Source organism: Dendrobates tinctorius, unplaced genomic scaffold (genome assembly GCF_039654945.1).
Source record: "Dendrobates tinctorius isolate UK_male_01 unplaced genomic scaffold, ASM3965494v1 ptg000138l, whole genome shotgun sequence".
Taxonomy (NCBI): Eukaryota; Metazoa; Chordata; class Amphibia; order Anura; family Dendrobatidae; genus Dendrobates; species Dendrobates tinctorius.
In genome coordinates, this window is record NW_027361806.1 from 3,021,683 (window position 1) to 3,044,095 (window position 22,413).

General features: G+C 44.1%; 1 protein-coding gene across 2 annotated transcripts in view; it reads left to right on the forward strand.

The window, feature by feature from the left end:
- The window catches only part of COL24A1 (collagen type XXIV alpha 1 chain), a 310,883-nt gene that overhangs the window by 240,219 nt on the left and 48,251 nt on the right, over positions 1 to 22,413 (forward strand). For both annotated transcript variants that reach the window (XR_012220101.1, XM_073544400.1), the window contains exons 41-46: positions 4,781 to 4,834; positions 14,874 to 14,930; positions 16,710 to 16,763; positions 16,856 to 16,909; positions 18,775 to 18,828; positions 21,408 to 21,461. Coding sequence is in view for 1 of the 2 variants with exons in the window: in XM_073544400.1 (XP_073400501.1) it covers positions 4,781 to 4,834; positions 14,874 to 14,930; positions 16,710 to 16,763; positions 16,856 to 16,909; positions 18,775 to 18,828; positions 21,408 to 21,461 (327 nt within the window). In the remaining variant the exon portion in view is untranslated. The remainder of the gene's footprint in view (positions 1 to 4,780; positions 4,835 to 14,873; positions 14,931 to 16,709; positions 16,764 to 16,855; positions 16,910 to 18,774; positions 18,829 to 21,407; positions 21,462 to 22,413) is intronic.

Here is a 22,413-nt window from a genome sequence, read left to right on the forward strand (position 1 = left end):
AACCACCGTTCCTAACCTTTTATAAGGATAAGGTAGTTTTAAGGCCAGCTCCCCCCTTCTTGCCGAAGGTTGTGTCTGCGTTTCATATCAACGAAGACATCGTCTTGCCCTCGTTTTGCCCGGCACCGGTGCACAGGGTAGAGAAAGCTTTGCACACCCTGGATCTGGTAAGAGCTCTTAGGAGGTATGTGACAAGGACGGCGCCATTCCGCCAGACAGACGCTCTATTCGTGGTTCCAGAGGGTCGGAGGAAGGGGCTCGCTGCGTCCAGAGCGACTTTGGCCAGATGGGTTCGCCTGACGGTCCAAGAAGCTTATCAAATCAGTGGCACGCCGGTTCCGGCAGGGATCAAGGCTCACTCGGCACGGGCAGTGGGTGCCTCATGGGCACTGCGACACCAGGCTTCAGCGGAGCAGGTATGCAAAGCAGCTACCTGGTCCAGTTTACATACGTTTGCCAAACATTATAACGTACATACCCAGGCATCCACAGATGCAAGCCTGGGAAGAAAGATTCTCCAGGCAGCAGTTGCGCACCTCTAATCAGGGGCGCAAATTAGCAGGGATTGGGTGAGCTAAGATCCCGCCCAGAGGACTGCTTTAGGACGTCCCACAGTCTCTGTGTCCCCCAATGAGACGAAGGAGAAACATGGATTTTTGTGAGTACTCACCGTAAAATCCTTTTCTCCGAGACGCTCATTGGGGGACACAGCACCCACCCTATCAGCCAGTTGGCATTTACTTATTTTGAGTTTTTACAAATCCTTGTACAGGGTTTAGGGTGGCCCCTTTTTCAGACATATAGTTTCTTGCCTGAGTTTAAGGCGCGTTCTCCTACTGCTTATGCACTAAACTGAGTTACGCCCGGCCTAGGGGCGAGGGTGTATGCGGCGGAGGAGGAGCTAACTCTTTTTTTGTACACTTAGTGTCGGCCTCCAGACGGCAGAAGCACACACCCACAGTCTCTGTGTCCCCCAATGAGCGTCTCGGAGAAAAGGATTTTACGGTGAGTACTCACAAAAATCCATGTTTATCAACAATGATCTTTTTTTATTTTCTTTTTATTGTGATCACATGTAAGATCGCTTGTTTTTCTCCTGACATTCTCCTGAAATGCTGAGATTTCTATCACTAATGACTATCAGAACCCCGTTTATAAGAGAGTATGTCTGACTGACAAATGGTAACTGTTAGGGCTGGCGGAACGCACCAAATTATAAAATAGTAGTACGTGCGTTCGCAGCCCGGGGTCCACCGTGCAGAGGTGGTACACTGCTGCTAGATAATGGCGGAAGAATTAAGCGGTGTGAAAACAGTCACACTGGGTTACGTCACCCAATGTGAACAAGAGCGAACTCTGTTAATTCACAGAGCCGCACGACCACTGAACGTAGATGCCGGAGCCTGTTTAGCTCACAGATCCCGGCCAAAAGAGCGCACAGTGTACGGCCACAGAACTCTACCCCAAGGACACGGGGTTAGAGTCCCTCTAGGCCCACTGAGCGTGCAGCGTCGCTGCCACGAACGCCGCTATAGACACTGGCTAAGGAGTGTGGAGCACGTGCACTGAGGTGTGCCGAGTCACTGGTGAGGACTAATGCCTGACTCGAACTCTGACCTACCTACGCCTAAGCCTGGGCGCTAGCAGGCTAGGCTGCCCAACACATGCGTACCAAGGGTAGGGGTTTCTTAATGAGTCATTCACCAGAGACATTCATACGTGCATACATCACTCACTCCTCATAGTCTGAAAATACAGTCTATGCAAGAGCATGGCCGAGCGGCCATGCGAGCCTTTTATAGCCGCGAGCGTCCGGGACCTTCCTGGCTTCTCGGATGGGCCAATCCGCACACCAGCAGGACCTGAGCACGTGACCGTCGATCTCCAATGGGAGATCACTCCACGGGCAGGCTAAGTGGCCCGACATGGGGACTTAGTCCCTGGAGAATCTCGCTGCTGAGCAGCATGCATTGCCAGGAGCTCGTCTGGGCAAAGCGCCTGGACCGACGAGTTTGCTGCGCAACCTCCTCTGTTGCTGGAGAGGAAGGGGAGACCGCCGGGAGCAAGGCTCGGGATTCCCGCTGTGCAGCGACAGGAACCCGACGCCTAACAGTAACTTTCAGGTCATCGTGAAAGATGTGGTAAACGAGAAATGAGCTAACTGTCGATGATTGCTGAATTATACTGGAAATTATCAGATTCCTTCTATCAGGTCTTTAACCTCTTCACAGCATGTGATGTAACATCATACGTCAGTTTTCCGTGTATGGAACATGGAGGTTCCAGCTGTCTTACAAAAACAGCAGCAGGAAGAGGCTGGCTTAATATTTAATTGCCGCTTGAAAGAAGCCCTCCTCCTCCTCTTTCCATCAAAGCATTTTTTCCTCTTATTATATTGCAGTCATATTATACAGCACTGTGTACTTACAATTGCTCACTTTGTCTTTTTACCCAGCTAATTGTTCTCTTTTCTCTGCTCTATGTAGAAACAGGAAGTCTTTTGTCCCTGCATTTAGCACCCCCCCCAGCTGCTCCACCCTCCCCCCTGCCAGGGGCTTTTGCAGTGACTCATGATTCATGCAGGTAAAATAGACCTCCTTTTTCTACATAGAGCTTAGAAGGATTCAGCTAGGCAGTTTTCAATCATGTGATGTCATAGGCCAAATGGAAAAGAGAAGAATTACAGGGAAACTTTCACTGGAACTGGGATCTTATCTATCCCTGTCCCACGGGTACTCTTGATGCTGGAGAGGCCTTGTTCTCCAACCTTACTATGCTCCTGTTAAACCCTAATCTGGCCCCTCCCCTACCCCCATGAAGCATAGGACAGAAATGCACTGGATACAAGACACAAAGACAGACAGGGGTACCTGAAAACCACTATCATACAAAACACACACCGAAAATAGGGAGGCGTATAGGGAATCGGATAGGGAAAGGGAGGAACAAAGAAATGAAATAGGAATAAGGATGAGGAGATAAACACAATTTTAGTGTACACAAAACTCTCCAGCACATGTCCCAACACCAACACCACACAGCTCAACACAGGAAGAAGATTCTTTCACCAGCAATGAAGAAACGCCCATAGCTAGTATATGTAAGGAGAGAAAATTATATCAGGTGCAGCTGAGAGCAACAATGTTGTATGTTCCCAGCCAGCTTGGAAAAAGTCCATAACCCTTTCAGCACCAATGGAAAGGGCATTTAAAAGAGGACACGAATTACACCGTCTCAAAAGAGCACCTGCAATTAATTACCCGTAGAGACCTTCTAACTCCAGGTCTCCGAAGGGACATGATAGCCTCGTGACAAGAGAAGAGACTTCCAGTTTCTACATAGAGCAGAGAAAAGAGAAGAATTAGTAGAAAGGAAAAATGAGCAATTGTAAGTACACAGTGCTATATAACATGAAGATTGCAATATATTAAGAGAGTAAAAATTTTGCTGGGAGTGTTTCTTTAAATAGGACGCTTACTGATGCACCATCTTTGTCCTCCTGTGAAGCCTAGCCTGTGGCTGAGCTTCATAAGAGAACATCATTTTCACTACATACTGCAGTACTGTGGTATTGCGTTAATATGGTAAAACCGATTAAATGATCGCAGGTACAAATCTCCTAAAGGGATTAAAAGATAAAGTAATACATTTAAGAGGAAAAAAAATTTAAAAAAATATGAAGAAAAAAAACAAATATTCTTCTCCATTAAAAATAAAGAAATAAAATAATAATAATAATAATAATAATAATAATAATAATAATAATAATAATAAACAAATGTGGCATTGCTGCGTTTGTTAAGTTGATCGCCTTCCAAGAATTGCAGATTTTGGGTCCCTGCTGTTCTGCCAAAAAATGGACTTGAAAGCCACAAAAATGTCATGTATCCCAAAACGCTATAAAAAAAACTGTGAGCTTCACACACAAAAAACAAGTCCTCACACCACTTCATGGACTAAAAATTCAAATGTTAACAAAAAATAGCAACACATATTTTTTTTAACCTACAAATTTTCAAGTTTTTTTCTGATACTTTGTTTTTAACCTATTTTGCGACTTTTCAGTGCAAAAAGTTGCACATTTAGCAACATTTTGTAAGAATTGTGGAAAACAAATCAGGCATTCATAAAATCACTGGAGGGGGCTGGAGTGTGTTTATGCATAAATAAATAGCTAACTTTTGGAAATTTGCAAACAATGTATCAGGTGAAAATATCTGGAAACCCCAAAATTTGTCCACACTGGCAAACTAAAAGCAAAGCGACAAACAAATAAAAAGATTAATAAGAATTAGGCGCAAATACAAAAAAGGCGTAAAACACCAAAAATCTGACCACAAACCAGCACAAATGTAATCATGAATTGAGTCATTAGACTTTATACATCTGTATTCCACAGGCAACAAATAGATTATGATAAAATTCTGATCTATTAACAGTGCCCTGTCCTGATGCAGTCAGGCTCACCATTGTAGAAATTTCTTGATAATCATATTAGTCAAATTTGCAGACAGAAATAGGGAAAACTAGTCAAATCGAAAAACATCGATGAAAAGTAAGAAAACATGCACAAGTCATGGAGTGTTCCAGCTATATAGGCCTGTACCTATGAGGTTTACCAGTTTTTCTACAGGGGTTATTTTTGGTTTTTTTTTAGGTTGGCCTGCAAATGGCAATGAGAAAAATATTGTAACTTCCATTGTCTCATTTTGCTTAAATGTCTCATATCCGAGTACTTCATGGTATCATATACTTAGAACTTATATTTATTTCTGTTTAGGGCCATCAAGGACAGCCAGGACCCCCAGGACCACCTGGACCTAAAGGAGAAAAGGTAAAACAGAAGTTATGACATGTTTGTGCTCTTATAACATAATTAGTATAAATCACAAATGATAATACATCTGCCTTATGGACATGATACACTAGAACTTGGATTTATGTTGGGGTCCTAAATAAATCCAGAACTTCCAATAGATATGATAGAATTCTCAAAATGTCAGTGATCAGGCCCCGATCCATGGTCTATTGTATTAATCCTGGTGGACAAGTAGAATGGTTGTCTTTGCTAAGAGGATAGTGGTTTTGATCTTATATTTCTGATGTCTTCACTGCGCTACCAGTGACCAGATGAGAAATGATTTCCCTATTCATCCCTGTGAAAATGGTGGAAGCCAGTAGCCGTTCTGGCATTTTTGCCATTTTTTCTCAGTGGATCACATGTCATAACCGAGTGTGTTAGCTGTGTCAAGCATGTGCACCGTTAAAAGTAATGTGTCATCAGAGGTTCATAACCCTATCTATATTATAATATCTATCTATATATATTCTGGCAGGGCTAAGGGTCGTGTAATCGATGGGAGATATGTGCCTCATAAATGGCTTGTCTCTATAATGTAAGGCATAAGTACAGCATACCAGATATGGTTATTGTTGTTGTTTGAAGGACCTGTGGTGAGGTCACAGTCAGCTGCTGGGTTCGTGGGTGTGGCTACAGCCTTATAATGTGGCCTGCTCCTGAATCAGGGAGTTGTGTGTGGGGAGGACTAAGCCTCCCATGTGTGCTGAGACTCCTGGTCTGAGTCTACAACCACGGACATTTGTGCTTTTTTTTGCCTGAACTAAAGGTTCCTTTTTGGTGTTACGCTGCCTTGTGTGTTTATGACGTGAATAAACCACATGAACTTTGGAAGAACCTGTATCATATTTGTCTCCCGCTGCACCTAAGCGAGTCACATCCCTACAATTGGTGGTACACGTGCGGGCAGCGGTCCCAGCAGAGACTTGAGACAGTTGCTGCATGTCCTGGGTGAAGTTTGCAGCGGGGCAACGAGTACTGCCCGGAATAATGGAGGACCTGCTGAAACACCTGGTCCAGTCCCAGGCACTGCAACAGGAAACCAACAAGCTGTTGTTACAGCAGATCCAGCAAAGCCAGCAGGAGCAGCGGCAGCAGTTCCAGCAGAGCCAGCAGGAACAACGGCAGCAGATGCAGCTTCTGGCAACCGCCATCCAGGAGGGCAGGACGAGCGCCCCAACCCCAGGTCGGGCTGATGCCACCGACGTCGAGAAGGCGGTAAGACGCGCATTACAAAAAATGACCCCTGAGGATGATGTGGAGGCCTTCCTGACGGTGTTTGAGAGGGTGGCTGAGAGGGAAAAACTTCAGCCAGAGCGGTGGGCGGAGGTACTGGCCACATACCTAACGGGGGAGCCCCAGAAGGCGTACTTTGACCTGACCGTACAAGATGCTAGAGAGTATCCCAAATTAAAAGCAGAAATTCTTGCACGCTTGGGGGTAACAATGACTACCAGGGCACAGCGAGTTCATCGCTGGGCCTATCACCAGGACAAACCCCCGCGCTCCCAAATGTTTGACCTGTTGCACCTGGTCCAGAAATGGCTGCAGCCAGAATCGGCTTCCCCTGCACAGATGGTAGAGCGAGTTGTGATGGATCGGTTTGTGCATTCTCTGCCGAGACCTCTACAGACTTGGCTTGCCCAGGGTGATCCCCAAAATGCTGATGAACTGGTTGGGCTGGTCGAGAGATACCAGGGGATGGAAGGTTCCTTGGGGAAGCAGCCCATTCCGTATTGGGGGTCCCAGCAGGGGGCGGAGTCCCAAAAAGGGGTAGTGCGTCCAAGGTCAAAAGGGGCGGGGGAGGCGGTGCCCAAGGTCCCATCGGGTGATATTATTTGCTGGAAGTGTCACAGGCCAGGACATATAGCTGCCCGTTGTCCCCAGACCACTGAGCAGATGGACTGCAGCATGGGACGCCGTAGTTCATACTACGCATATCAAGCTTGCAGTGGGAACTCGCTACCTAACAAGGGGCCACAAGCGTGTCCCGTGAAGGTGAACGGTCGAGCAGTAATGGCGCTTCTGGACTCCGGGAGTTTGGTGACCCTTGTGAGGGCCAGTTTTCCTCTCAACATACTCCCGGGTAAAAAGATTGGTGTTCGGTGCATACATGGCGATGCAAAGGACTACTCTATGGCTAGGGTGAATATTGAAACGGCGCATGGCACCGAGTCGCATGAAGTTGGCGTTGTTCAAGACTTGTTGCACCCTATAATTATTGGCCGGGATTTCTGTCTGTTTTGGGATCTGTGGGGGATGGGTTCTGAGTGTGCTAGCAAGAGCAGGGAACCAATCCACTCCACTGAGGTATCGCCACCACCTGAGGCAGACGGGTTTCCTTTATGTGTCCTTGTTGGGGATGAAGAGGACTGGTCCCCTGTACCTGACATCCCGGAGTTAGGGGTGGCCGGGGAGAATTTTGGGACTGCCCAACATAGGGACCCCACGCTAAGGGAAGCCTTTAACAATGTCACCGTCATTAATGGGGTTGCACAAGAGCCGGGAGCAGACACAAGGTTTCCCTATTTTATGTTGATTGGGGAATTGTTGTACCGGGTCACGAAAATAAGGGAGGAGGGGGTAGAGCAGTTAATAGTACCAGGCCCCTATAGACGGAAAGTGTTGGACATGGCCCATTCACACGTCTTGGGGGGACACCTGGGGGTGGAAAAAACGCAGGAACGGATTGTACAGAGGTTCTATTGGCCTGGGTGTCACCGGGAAATAGCAAACTATTGCAGGTCCTGCCCGACATGTCAGTTAACTGCCTCCACATCTCATTTTCAGAACCCTCTTGTGCCACTGCCCATTATTGAGGTGCCATTTGAGAGAATTGCCATGGACTTGGTCGGTCCCTTAGTTAAATCAGCTCGGGGCCATCAGTATATATTAGTCATCCTGGACTATGCCACACGCTATCCTGAGGCCATTCCCCTGAGAAACTCCTCCGCGAAGAGTATAGCCCGCAAGCTGGTCCATGTGTTTTCCCGGACGGGTTTGCCGAAGGAGATCCTGACCGACCAGGGGACACCTTTTATGAGCAAGGTGATGAGAGAATTGTGCAGAGTCTTGCAAATTTCCCAGTTAAGGACTTCAGTGTACCATCCGCAGTAAGATGGCCTTGTTGAGAGGTTTAACAAGACACTGAAGAGCATGCTGAGAGAAGTCATAGAGGAAGATGGTAGAGACTGGGATTGTCTCTTACCGTATTTACTGTTTTCTATCCGTGAAGTTCCCCAGGCCTCCACGGGGTTCTCGCCCTTCGAGCTTCAGTACGGCCGGCATCCGCGAGGTCTCCTAGATATAGCCAAGGAAACCAGGAAAGCCGAAGTCACGCCCCACAGAAGCGTCATTGAGCATGTGGCACTGATGCAGCAGAGGGTTGCGAAGGTGATGCCCATTGTTAAAGAACATCTCCGCCAGACACAAGAGGCTCAGGCCAGGGTCTACAACCGGTCAGCCAGAGTGAGGCAGTTCAATCCAGGAGACCGAGTTCTCGTGCTAATCCCGACGGTGGAGAGTAAGTTCTTGGCCAAGTGGCAAGGGCCATATGAGGTGGTGGAGAAGCTGGGAGACGTAAACTACAAGATCCACCAACCCGGAAGACGGAAGCCATACCAGGTTTACCATGTCAACCTCACCAAGCCGTGGCAAGATAGAGAGCCAACAGTAACTCCGTGCTTGCTGGGCAACCTAGAAGGGGAGGTTGGAGCGGTTACCATAGCGGAGACGCTATCGAAGGCCCAGAAACAGCAGTGCCGGGAGTTACTCCAGAAAAACAGGGACCTGTTCTCAGAGGTGCCGGGGTGCACGAAGGTGGTGGAGCACGATGTTCTGACCGAGCCACATGTGCGGGTGAACATGAAACCGTATCGTATTCCTGAGGCCCGGCGAGAGGTAATCTCCAAGGAGGTGCAGCGTATGATGCAGCTCGGGATCATTGAGGAATCCAAGAGCGTCTGGTCGAGCCCGATTGTCCTGGTCCCAAAACCTGATGGTGAATGGAGGTTCTGCAACGATTACCGGAAGCTGAATGAGGTCTCCAAGTTCGACGCTTATCCCATGCCACGCGTTGATGAGCTCATCGAGAGACTTGGACCGGCCAGGTACATAACCACTTTGGATTTGACAAAGGGATATTGGCAGATTCCCATGGCACAGGAAGCCAAGGAGAAGACGGCATTCTCCACACCAAACGGGTGCTTCCAGTATGTCCGGATGCCGTTTGGCCTACAGGGAGCTCCAGCAACCTTCCAGAGGGCGATGGATAGAATCCTTGCGCCTCACAAGCTATATGCTGCCGCATATCTAGATGATATCGTCATCTTTACCCCGGACTGGGAGACTCACCTGGAAAAGGTCCAAGCAGTGTTTGATGCTCTAAGAGAGGCGGGGTTTACAATAAACCCGAAGAAGTGTGCCTTGGCGAGAGAAGAAGCCAAGTACCTCGGATATGTAGTGGGGCGTGGCGAGATCAAACCCCAAATCAATAAAGTGGAGGCAATTCAAACATGGCCGAGACCTCTGTCAAAGAAGCAAGTTAAAGCCTTCCTGGGGATTGTGGGATATTACAGGAGGTTCATCCCAAACTTCGCCACAATGGCTGCACCTCTAACTGATCTGCTTAAGGGGACAAAGTGAGTGATGGTTAGCTGGTCCGAAGAAGCAGAGTCAGCCTTCCACGAAATGAAGGGTGCTCTTTGTAAGCAACCCGTTTTGGTGGCCCCAGACTTTAAACATGAATTTGTCCTCCAGACAGATGCCTCAGATGTCGGGGTAGGAGCAGTCCTCTCCCAAGAGATACGTGGGGAGGAGCATTCTGTTCTCTACTTGAGTAGGAAGTTGACTTCTTGTGAGAGAAATTACTCAGTTGTAGAGAAGGAGTGTTTGGCCATAAAATGGGGAGTGGACACATTATGGTACTACCTGGTGGGACGGAAGTTTAGGTTAATATCCGACCATGCCCCACTCAGGTGGATGAGGGAAACAAAGGGCAAGAATGCTAGGGTCACCCGCTGGTTCTTAGTCCTACAAGACTTCAGCTTCCATGTAGAGCATAGGGCCGGGAAGCTACATGGGAATGCCGATGCCCTCTCCAGAATCCCTTGCCTGGTAGGTGAAAGTGCCAAGCCCCACGGCTTTAGGCAGAGGGGGGAGGTATGTGGCAGGGCTAAGGGTTGTGTAATCGATGGGAGATATGTGCCTCATAAATGGCTTGTCTCTATAATGTAAGCCATAAGTAAAGCATACCAGATATTATTATTGTTGTTGTTTGAAGGACCTGTGGTGAGGTCACAGTCAGGTGACCAGTCAGCTGCTGGGTTTGTGGGTGTGGCTACAGCCTTATAATGTGGCCTGCTCCTGAACCAGGGAGTTGTGTGTGGGGAGGACTAAGCCTCCCATGTGTGCTGAGACTCCTGGTCTGAGTCTATAACCACGGACATTTGTGCTTTTTTTTGCCTGAGCTAAAGGTTCCTTTTTGGTGTTACACTGCCTTGTGTGTTTATGACGTGAATAAACCACATGAACTTTGGAAGAACCTGTATCATATTTGTCTCCCGCTGCACCTAAGCGAGTAACATCCCTACAATATGTATTGTAATGTACAGTGGTGTGAGAAAGTGTTTTCCCCATTCGTGATTTCCTATTCTTCTGCATGTTTGTCACACTTAAATGTTTCAGATCACCAAAAATAATTAAATATTAGACAAAGATAGCACAAGTAAACTCAAAATGCAGTAGAGGGTGCACTGACAATGGAGACACTCTCCATATTTGGTGGACATGTCCGATAGTAAAGTCACTGTGGAAAGATGTAGTAAAATTAATTGATAATATCTTGGGTAGGAAACTACCTCTGTCACCGTCAGTTCTTCTGCTGGGGGACAGACCAACCAATGCCAACAATAAAACTTGCCGTCTCGTTGATTTTATTGCTATGGTGACGAGAAACCACATAGTTATCAGATGGAAAACCAGTGCGCTCTCTTTAACACAGGTGAAGAATAGGGTCAATTTGATAATGTTATACGAGAAAATAGAAGCTATTAGATCTGATTCTTTTGATAACTTTCAATAGTCAGAACCTCCCACTCCCATCTCCAAGACTATACACGTGCTGCGCCAATTCTTTGGAATGCACTTCCCAGGTCAATACGATTAGTCCCCAATCCTCACAATTTTAAGCGTGCCCTGAAAACGCATTTATTCAGACTGGCCTACCGCCTCTACACATTAACCTAATCTATCTCTATGTGGCACAGCCAAAAGATTTTACCATAACCAGGTTCCCTTCATCATGTTCCCACATGCTTTATGCATCCATTAGCCCTCTGCGTCTGTACTGTTACACACTTAACATTATGGCTGGTCCATACAATCAGGGCAACTGTTACCACCCACCTTTCGTGTCTACCTCTTTCCTCATAGATTGTAAGCTTGCGAGCAGGGCCCTCATTCCTCTTGGTATCTGTTATGATCTATGTGATTATTGTTATGCTGTGATGTCTATCGTCTGTACAAGTCCCCTCTGAAATGTAAAGTGCTGCGGAATATGTCGGCGCTATAGAAATAAAATGTATTATTATTATACAGTAGGTATCTGGGACCCTTGGATTCAGGCACATAAAGACGATGATCTTTCCAAAATGATATCTTTATCTATATAATATACTGGCATGGTAGTAGCTCCTTACAATTAGAGACTCTGAAACAGGTACACTGGCGCCCCACATTTGTATAACTCGCATTATCGACACTCACTTTGAACCCTCCACTTTCCCTCCCCATCCCATTAAGTCTAACTTAGTTGTGTTATAATTGTTTTTCTACACATATTCTAAGCAAAGATTTTGTAGTCAAGGATACCGTATGACCTTAAGTGGCTTTTTTTTCTATGTATTTCCCCCTGCGAGGGGATCCTTGTACTTTACTATGAATGTATCTCATGTTAAATGATGCTTTCATTTCAATAAAACTGTTGAAACTAAACTCAAAATGCAGTTTTTATATGAAGGTCTTTATTATTAAGGGATAAAGAAATCCAAACCTACAGTGCCCTGTGTGAAAAAGTGATTGCCCCCTAAACCTAATAACTGGATGGGCCACCCTTAACAGCAACAACTGCAATCAAGCGTGTATGATAACTGGCAATGAGTCTTTTCCATCGCTCTGGAGGAATTTTGGTCACTCATTTTTGTAGAATTGTTGTAATTCAGGTACATTGGAGGGTTTCCGAGCATGAATCACCTTTTATGTCACAGCATCTCATTCGGATTAAGGTCAGTCTTTCTGATGGTGGAGTCATGAACACTGACCTTAACTGAGGCATGCAGTTCTTTTGATGTTTTTGTGGGGTCTTTTTGACCTCTTGGATGAGTCGTCGCTGCGCTCTTGAGGTAATTTTAGTCCGCCGTCCACACCTGGGAAGGTTCACCACTGTTTCATGTTTTCGTCATTTGTGGATAATTGTTCTCACTGTGGCTCGCTGGAGTCCAAAACATTTAGAAATGGCTTTAAACCCTTTTCCAGACTCATAGATCACAATTAATTTGTTTCTAATTTTCTCCAGAATTTCTTTGGATTATGGCATGATATCTAGCTTTTGGTCTACTTCACTTTGTCAGGCAGGTCCTATTTAAGTGATTTCTTGATTGAGAACAGTTGTGGCAGTAATCAGGTCTGGGTGTGGATAGGGAATTGGAACTCAGCTTCCCAAAGATGTGAAGTAATCATGTCTGGGTGTGGATAGGGAAATTAAACTCAGCTTGCCAAAGATGTGATAAACCACAGATAATTCTTGTTTTGGGGGTTGGTGGTGACAGGCAATCAGTTTTTCACACAAGGCCCTCTAGGTTTCCATTTATTTTTCCCTTAATAATAAAGACCTTCATTTAAAAACTGCATTTTGTGATTACTTGTGTTATCTTTGTCTAATATTTAAATTTATTTGGTAATCTGAAACATTTTAAGTGTGACAAACGAATAAGAAATCATGAAGGGGGCGAACACTTTTACACCCATCTGTATGTGTCTGTGTATACATTGATAAATAAGTCTTGCAATTTTAACACTGGGCAACAGTCTGTCACGAAGTGACTGTCCTAGCGTGACACGACCCAATGATTGGTCAGTCGCTAAACGGCAGAACAAAAAACACACCAGGAAACACCAGGGACACTATGACAATGGTGGACCCTGTTGATAGGGAATGGGGAAATGGACACCTCCTGCACTCACCTAAGGATGTGCCTTAATCTCCTAATTGTCCTTATATGGGTTTTTTCACCGAGCAGGATACCTAAACCATCACTTGCCCTCTTATCCCTAAGTAGGGAATTGGCAAGTGAGCACACCGGTCCCACCAAGACAACACAAGGTAAGGTAAGACAGACACCAAAAGGGAATGGGGAACAAAAATACAACACTTAGCTTTCTCTGCTGCAATGCACCGCACAGCAGAGTAAGACACCAGATCACAGTATTCAGCTGACACACCATTGCACCAGCAACATCTTGTCTCCAGATCGGTTGGTCTCCACAAGGACCTGTATAACCAACAGTCAGCGGATGCATTAGGTGACCTTTAAAGAATGGTGGGAGTGGTCACCACCTGCATCAGCAAACCCAGCAGCAATGCAATTACACCAGCAGGTCAGCTGGGGCAAAAACTGATATTAACCCCCAATGGCCTGAAAGGAAAAAAGTTTTAATCTGCAACAGATCCCAAAATGGATTGTGACACAGTCCTAATATTAGACTCCAACTTCCAGTTATGGACATTTCCATTACCAGTGACAGACTGATTCATACCCTGTGTGTTTGTATATAAGTATGAACTGGGCATGCCCTTATCTGAGCAAAGGTGAAGAGAGAGAGAAGGTGAGCTGTAACCTAACGTATTGTGAATGGTAGATTTGGTATACGATGTGTTACCTTTCACTGTAATCCTGTCTGTGATAATGAGACAGCTGAAAAGTGTCCTGAACAGAACAGGAAGTGACAGTCTAGTATAAGGCTTGGTGGCAAGTAGAGATGACTGAATACATTCAAGTGGAATTAAATTCTACTCAAAATTTCCAAAACGTGGATTTTGGCAATTTTGCTTCTTTTGCGTGAATTTAGTAAAATGGGGGCTACCATTTTTCTGAACCAAAAAGGGATATCAAGAGATTAAAAAAAAAATCACTGTCATCTGTCCGGTCCTCATTATATCTTCTTACTCCCGCAGCTCGTGCGGAAATCCCCAGGCCTCTCAGTGGTAAAGTCCGGGGCAGTTCTGCTCATGCACATGCAAGTTTGCGGCACACATATTGAACTATCATGCACTTGCGCAGAACCCTTCCAGGCTTCATCGGAGCTGTAAGTCTCAGCTAAGTTTGAGAGGCCCTGCGATTTCAGTGCAAGTTGCGGTCATCAGAAGATGTGGCAAGGACCGGACATATATAGTGTGGGCCATTTATATGGATACACCTAAATAAATTGGGAATGGTTGGTGATATCAACTTCCTGTTTGTGGCACATATATGGTATATGGGAGGGGGGGAAACTTTCCAAGATGGGTGGTGACCATGGCGGCCATTTTGAAGTCGGGCATTTTGCATCCAACTTTATTTTTCCAATGGGAAGAGGGTCATGTGACACATCAAACTTATTGAGAATTTCACAAGAAAAACAATGGTGTGCTTGGTTTTAACGTAACTTTATTCTTTCATGAGTTATTTACAAGTTTATGACAACTTATAAAATGTGTTCAAAGTGCTGCCCATTGTGTTGGATTGTTGATGCAACCCTCTTCTCCCACTCTTGACACACTGATAGCAACACCGCAGAAGAAATGCTAGCACAGGCTGCCAGTATCCGTTGTTTCAGATGCTGCACATCTCGTATCTTCACAGCATAGACAATTTATTTGGCTTTTCCAAGATAATACAAGATTTTTTGCAAAAAAAAAAAAGAAAAATGAAAAAGTACCATAGTACATTTTAGTAAGAAGTGTATTTTTGCATTGCAGGGTTATCCCGGAGAAGACAATACTGTAATTGGACCGCAGGGATCCCCAGGTGAACCAGTAGGTTTTTCCCTAAAGCATTTTTGTTTCAGGAGCTATATCCTCTTCTGTACGGCCACTATGGTATATTGCCATCATTCAGATTTGGTTATGATAAGCTTTTAGGATGCTAACTAAATGCACAATTCAAAATATGTGCAGTGCTGGAGTCATCATCCTTCAGCAATCACTGACATAATGTCTTAGGTCACTGAACATTAGAGTACAGGCAGCGTGCAAAATGTACACGTTCCGTTGACAGGTAAATAAAGTTAAGCAAAAAGTTTTGCTGGACCCTCTGGACGCTGCTTGATAGGACCCCAGCAAATCCCCTCCATCTGCCACCATCCCTGGCGCCTCTACTGATCAGTAGGCCTGGCTCAACGTCATGCGTGTGTTGTGCTGCCCCTCCTTATCAGTAGAGGCTCCGCAGATGCCGGCAGGTAAGAAGAGGCTTTTCGGGGCTCTTACCCTGTAATAGCTTTCTGCACATCTTTTCCCTCAACTCTACTCTCTTTGATAACTAAGCCAGCCCCCTTCTCTCTATACATCGGCCAGGACATAAGCAGGATATTAGGTTGTCATTTAGGAATAATGGACCTGCGTTAAGATATGATAGTGGATGCAAATGGTCTGATTCCCTGAATTGTCAGTCTTGCCCTGGGTGAGTTCACAATACACTTATTTTATTTTTGTTATAAGTTGCTTGGTTGTAGTACAAGGGCAGTATTTTAACATTCGCTGGGGGCACTCTGTTTGTACTCCCCCCGGTGTAGTTATAACATGATCTGTTGTATTTCTGTTAGTACCATAAGTATGAAAGAATACTTGTCGCATGATTCATGATGGCCTATCTCTGGGCAGCATGAATCGGAGACCGGCTCGGTATTACAGATATATATTTTTTTACTCTGAAGAACTGCCGCATTTTACAGAAAAGCATTGCCGGAAGAGGTAACTAATCCAAAAGGTATGTCCCCACAGGCGTCTCCCTGCCCGCTGGTTGATTGACTGGTCTCTTCATATGTGTGTATTGAATTACAAGTTTGAGGACATACAGGCTTCGGAGGGATAAATTAACTATTAATAAATTGGGGAATATATAGCAAATTTGGTAGCACCCCGGGGTGCCAACCCCTATTTGGCAGACTAGGACATAGAATTAGCATATAAATAACAGCATAAATAAATACAGGCAGATTAGATACATATATTTTATATACCCTAACTATTTTTGAATAATATAATTAATAAAAGTTAATTTTTAGACTTTTTAGTGAGGATTTATTTGAGGTTCTTCCCAATTTGTTAATATGTGTATAGGGAGAGATCTGTCAGTCTAGCTGAGCGGGCAGAGAGAAGCCAGCGGGAGCTACCCCCATAACAAGTCTCCTTATCAATGTCTGAGCTTTCAGCTATGTTTTTGTAATGCTGGAGTTGATCTCTGTCCGTGAATCATCAGGTTCCCTTTCATGATATGCATGCTCTGTGATGAGTGTAGATTCCGGCAGACTTCTCCCCGCCTGCTCATGCTTGTATCGGGGAGACCTGTCAGTCTAGCTGAGGGTCAGGGAGAAGCCTTTGGGAAAATATCCACAAAATCAGTCATCTCATCCCAGGCCATGCTTTTAACTATGTATTTGTACCGCACGAGCCAGCCCCTGGTTCACGCTGTCTGTGATTTGTGCGACAGGTTCCCATTAATGATATGCATGCTCTATGATAAGAGTTTTTCTTGAATTAATCAATGCTCACATTATCAGCGGTCAACAAAACACTAAAATTCACTGTTCCATGTAGGGTCCTCCCGGAGAACGTGGAGACAGGGGCGAACCTGGAGATGAAGGCTACAAGGTAATGAGGAGCAGATCTGTGCCCCATTCCATATATCAGCAGAATAATAACCTGTAAGAATAAAATGTGACACAATCTGATCTATTTTCCAGGGTATAATTGGTATAATAGGACCAAGAGGAGCCATCGGACAGCAAGGACCACCAGTAAGTTTCCAAAATTGCTCAATGGTTTTTACTGGTATGAAAAAAAACTGTCACAAATATAACTGGTTTTAGAAAAAAAAAATGGCCCTGTCATTAGCTGAGGGTGCTGGGGGATACGATAAGTAACATGCCAAGTGTAACATTACTTGCCAGCTATTCAATTGACTGACCATGTAATGCATAGACAGACTGGCTCCAGCAGAATCGGGGCAGCTCTCATTTATAGAGACAGTTCCAGCTCATAGAATCATAGAATCGTAGAGTTGAAAGGGACCTCCTGAGCCATCTGGTCCAACCCCCTGCTCAAAGCAGGATTCGCTAAATCATCCCAGTCAGATGTCTGTCCAGCCTCTGTTTGAAGACTTCCATTGAAGGAGAACTCACCACTTCTCGTGGCAGCTTGTTCCACTCATTGATCACTCTAACGGTCAAAAAGTTTTTTCTAATATCTAATCTGTGTCTCCTCTCATTCAGTTTCATCCCATTGCTTCTAGTCTTTCGTTGTACAAATGAGAATAAAGTTGATCCTTCTACAATGTGACAGCTCTTTAAATATTTGTAGACAGCTATTAAGTCTCCTCTCAGTCTTCTCTTTTGCAAACTAAACATTCCCAAATCCTGCAACCTTTCCTCATAAGACAGGGTTTGCAGACCAGTCACCATTCTGGTCGCTCTTTTCTGAACTTGCTCCAGTTTGTTGATGTCTTTTTTAAAATGTGGTGCCCAAAACTGGACACAATATTCCAGATGAGATCTGACCAAAGAGGAGTAGAGGGAAATAATGACTTCACGTGATCTAGACTGTATGCTTCTGTTAAAACATCCTAGAATTGCATTTGCCTTTTTTGCTGCTGCATCACACTGTTGACTCATATTCAGTCTGTGATCTATTAGTATACCCAAGTCTTTGTCACATGTGCTGTTGCTTAGCCCTATTCCTCCCATTCTGTATATGCTTTTTTCATTTTTATTGCCCAGATGTAGTACTTTGCATTTTTCCCTGTTAAAAACCATTCTGTTAGTTGCTGCCCACTTCTCCAGTTTATTTATATCTTTTTGAATCCTCTCTCTCTCTTCTCTAGTATTAGCTATCCCTCCTAGCTTTGTGTCATCAGCAAATTTAATCAGTTTACCCTCAATTCCTTCATCTAAATCGTTGATAAAGATGTTGAACAATACAGGGCCCAGGACAGAGCCCTGTGGTACCCCACTTGAGACATTCTTCCAACTGGATGTGCAGCCATTTACGACCACTCTTTTTTGGTCCGATCACTAAGCCAGTTATAAATCCACCTATCAGTTGCCTTGTCCATTCCATACTTAGTCATTTTTTCAATAAGGATTGTATGAGATACTTTGTCAAATGCTTTGCTGAAGTCAAGATATAGTATATCTACAGCATTTCCTTGATCCACCCAATCAGTGATTCCGTCATAGAAGGAAATTAAGTTAGTCTGACATGACTTATTAGTTACAAACCCATGCTGACTCTGTTTAATCACTTCATTCTTATCCAGGTACTGACATACAGAAGGGGGTCCAAATGGGGAACCTGCTATATGACAGCTATGTGTCAAAATGTGGGTAGAATGATGGTACCAGGGGTGATTCCGAAACTTCTTTATGTGACTGTAGGGTTAAGTTCAGTGACTGTCCCCATACTTTACACTGCAGCTATGATTGATCATATCATGATATTTTGCTTATACATAATAACAGCCAATAAGTAAGTGATGTCCATTACAACAAAGTAACCAAACCACATGTGAGAATAACCAGATCATTAAGTATCACAGGACATAATCTACAACCCATCCTCTAATATATACATTGTTACTCTACTTAACATTTTTTTATTATTTTAGGGGGAACTCGGCGAAAAAGGTGATCAAGGACAAAAAGGGGAGCGAGGATTGGTGGTAAGTATAAGTATTAAAGAGGATCTGTCACCAGAATTCACAATACAAACTGCATACGTTATTAGATCTCTTACACCTGTTTAGGCCGGTGTGCTTAACTTTGAAAATTTATATAAGAATAGCTGAATAATCCTGATACAAAAATGAGCATTGTAGTAACCCAGACTAGAGCTTAATATTAGACAAGGAAACTTTCTAAATGATTATACAGTCATTCTGATGTAGATTTTCAAAGCAAGTACACCAGCCTCATCAGATCTAAGAAATTATGCTGTTTCTTATTTTAAAATCGACTTGAAGATGCACTATAAGTATCTGTCACATCTAATGCATCAAACCATAGTCTCTGAATTGGGATGTGCTACAGCAAAATGATCTATTGTTTAAGGCAAGTTTCATGCTAATCATATGTTAAAATAAAAAAAAGGTTTTGGTATTGTGTCGGTCAGTTAAAAAAAGATTGATTGTTCTTAGTGGAAGAAAAAAAATTTCTTGTAGTTATAAAACCTCTCCTGTCAAAAATATAATAGGTGCTGTTGCATAGCAGCTTTCGAGACTACTGAGGTTTCTTCATCAGACGTGGTACTTTGTTATAACTAATGCCTGATGAAGAGACCAAAGTTGTCTGGAAAGCTGCTTTGTGTTATGCTTGTATAGCAACTCACTTGGGAAGAATAGGTAATATACTAAAAACTGCCTCTGACCCTGTCAGTTCCTGTACAGACTAGATATTCTGACTGCAGTCCCTAGTGGTGCCTTGCGGATGCAGAGATAGCCCTAGCCCCAGACTAGGAGATGGCAACTTGGACCTAACATGCCTAAAAGGCCATCAAGTTTCTTTATGTTCCTCCTAAAGAACTGGAGGGCAGAGCAGAGTGTGAATTACCTACAAGAGGTGAAGCCTGCTAAACAAAGGAAAGATTCCAGAGTGAGTAAAGTAAATAACAAGATACCAAACAAAGAATAAAGCAAGTACTGTTTACAAATATACTGATTACTTCCCAAAGATAAACAGAAGATAGGTGCAAGGTATAACAAAGAAACAGTAAAGTGAAAATCCCTAGCTAGAATTTCACAGACTGGATCCAAACATCAGTACAATGTCAGAACAAATAAATAAATCTATAACCAGCAGGAAATGCACCCTGGGAGACAGAACATAAAACTGCACCCAAAAGGTGATAGGCAGACACATGAAAATACTTGTGTTAAGCTAGACAGACTGCAGCCAGAAAACAGAAAGAGAAGCCAACCACAGAGCACAAGCTCACGGGATGGAATCCAGGAGCATAACACTTTGTATCATCACTTATTTTATTTTTGTTGGCCATTAAAACGTATCATAACTACAAGATTATAATTTTCTTTCTCCCACTGAGATCAATCATATGTTATAATGCCCATTCTACCTTGACAGCACTAGCAGAATGTCAATCAAGGCATAATGGGTGTGCAACCAAGGACTATAACATCATTGTCTTGGTTTAAAGTGATGGGTTCCCTTTAAAAAAGGGCCATCATCACTCCTGACATGTACATTTTAGCACATTTCCAACGGAAAAACAATTGTGGAGCATCTATTCTTACAGATCGGTGTTCTGCTATTCTTCTGGTAAACGTATAATTGGGACACACCCACAACTGGTAACACCCTGTTGTCAATTTATTCATAAATTTCTAGGAATAACAAGAGAGATATGGCAAAAAGCAGCATTTTAAAGAAAGTGTTATATCAGAAAGAATAGAAGTGACACGTCAGGAGAGGTGACAATGCATCTTTAAGGCTGTCCATGCACATTAGATGGCCGAGCTTCAGCCGATCGTTCGAACAGTAGCCTTCTCGACTGAGTCTCCCATATAAAGTTGTGTTCATTGGGGCACACGCTCCTGCGTTCTTTGAGAAAGCTGCCGACTGACACGTCTCAGGGAGGACAATGCAATCAGCCTCGACTTGGCCAGTCGCCATCTTTCCCGACCATCAGTCAGCCGGTACCCCCATGCCAGATCATATCGGCGGATTGAGACGACCTTAGTCTAATGTGTATGGAAGCCTTAAGTCTACACAGTAATTACATTATTGTCTTTTTTATTGTAAGTTATAGACCCCTCGGACCAGTGGCATGCCTAAATGTTGCCAGCAGAGATAGTTTTGTCTCTGCAGCATCAGAAAAGCTCAGAGGCACTGATATTGTCCGGATCCAGCGATCTGGCAAGCTTCAGAGCAGTGCTTAGAAGCTCGCTAGCAAAGAGCTTGCAAACGTTGAGCTCCATGCCTAGGGAACCGTCCTACACTGATAGACTTCAGAGGTGGCCAGTAAACTAGGCACCGAGCCGTAAACAATTACCGTACATTAAAAATCCCTATGTTCTTGAGAACGGAGAGAATTTTAAATAAAAAGTAAATTGCAAAGTTGCTTTATTGCAAAGTTGTTTTACAAGCACTTTGCAATTTTAACCAATTATGTCCAGGAAAAAAACATTTTCATTGCAGCACCCATCCTCCTTTGAGGTGGCTAAGACCGACTCGTGTTTCATTGCCTAAATGTTAAATATATTAAATAGACTGAATTATATTTCAGGGCGCAAAGGGAAAGAAAGGAATAAGAGGAGCAACTGGCAAACCAGGAATTCCTGTGAGTCTTATGAATATTGTGTATGACAAGTTATTTTTCCATTAAATTAACCTCAACTGGTGATAGCACATGGTGGTGGTACATTTTATTAGGAACAGACATTCAGTGTTTTATCTCAAAGAAGTAAGAAGCTTCTTAGACATAAAATATATCTTAGAGTTATCAGTAAGAAGCCTGAAATATTTTACCAGTGATAAAAAAAAGCATCTAGATGATGGATTATCCCTGTGATCCTCTATAAGTAATGACATGAGTCAGTAATATAACAGTATCCGCAGATCCGGGTAGTACAAATCCAGTGTATTGTCCAGTAGATCAACGTATAAAGCTTGTCAGATCGTTTTATTGGATTGTTTGAGCACAGAAAACCTATTGGAGAAGTGAACACAAAGATATCAGTGTGTGGTGTCATACCCTGTGCCATATCTGTCATTCACTGTGCTGTACGTAGTGTCAGACACTATGCCATACGTGTCATACACTATGCGTACCTGTCATACACTGTGTTGTACGTCGTGTCATACGCTGTGCCGTACGTGTCATACACTGTGCGTACATCATGTCATACACTGTGCCGAATGCCATATCATACACTGTGCCGAATGCCATATCATACACTGTGTCGTATATCGTGTCATACACTGTGCCATACATGTCATTACTGAGACTAATCAGTGCTATTCCTCTACGTAGTGTCATACACTGTGCTGTACCTGTCATACATTGTGCCATACGTCGTGTCATATACTGTGCGTACGTCATATCATACACTGTGCCATACATCGTGTCATACACTGTGTCGTATGTCGTGTCAAACACTGTGCCGTACGTCGTGTCATACACTGTGCTGTACCTGTCATATATTGTGCCATACGTCGTGTCATACACTGTGCCGTATGTCGTGTCATACACTGTGCCATACATCGTGTCATACACTGTGCCATACATCGTG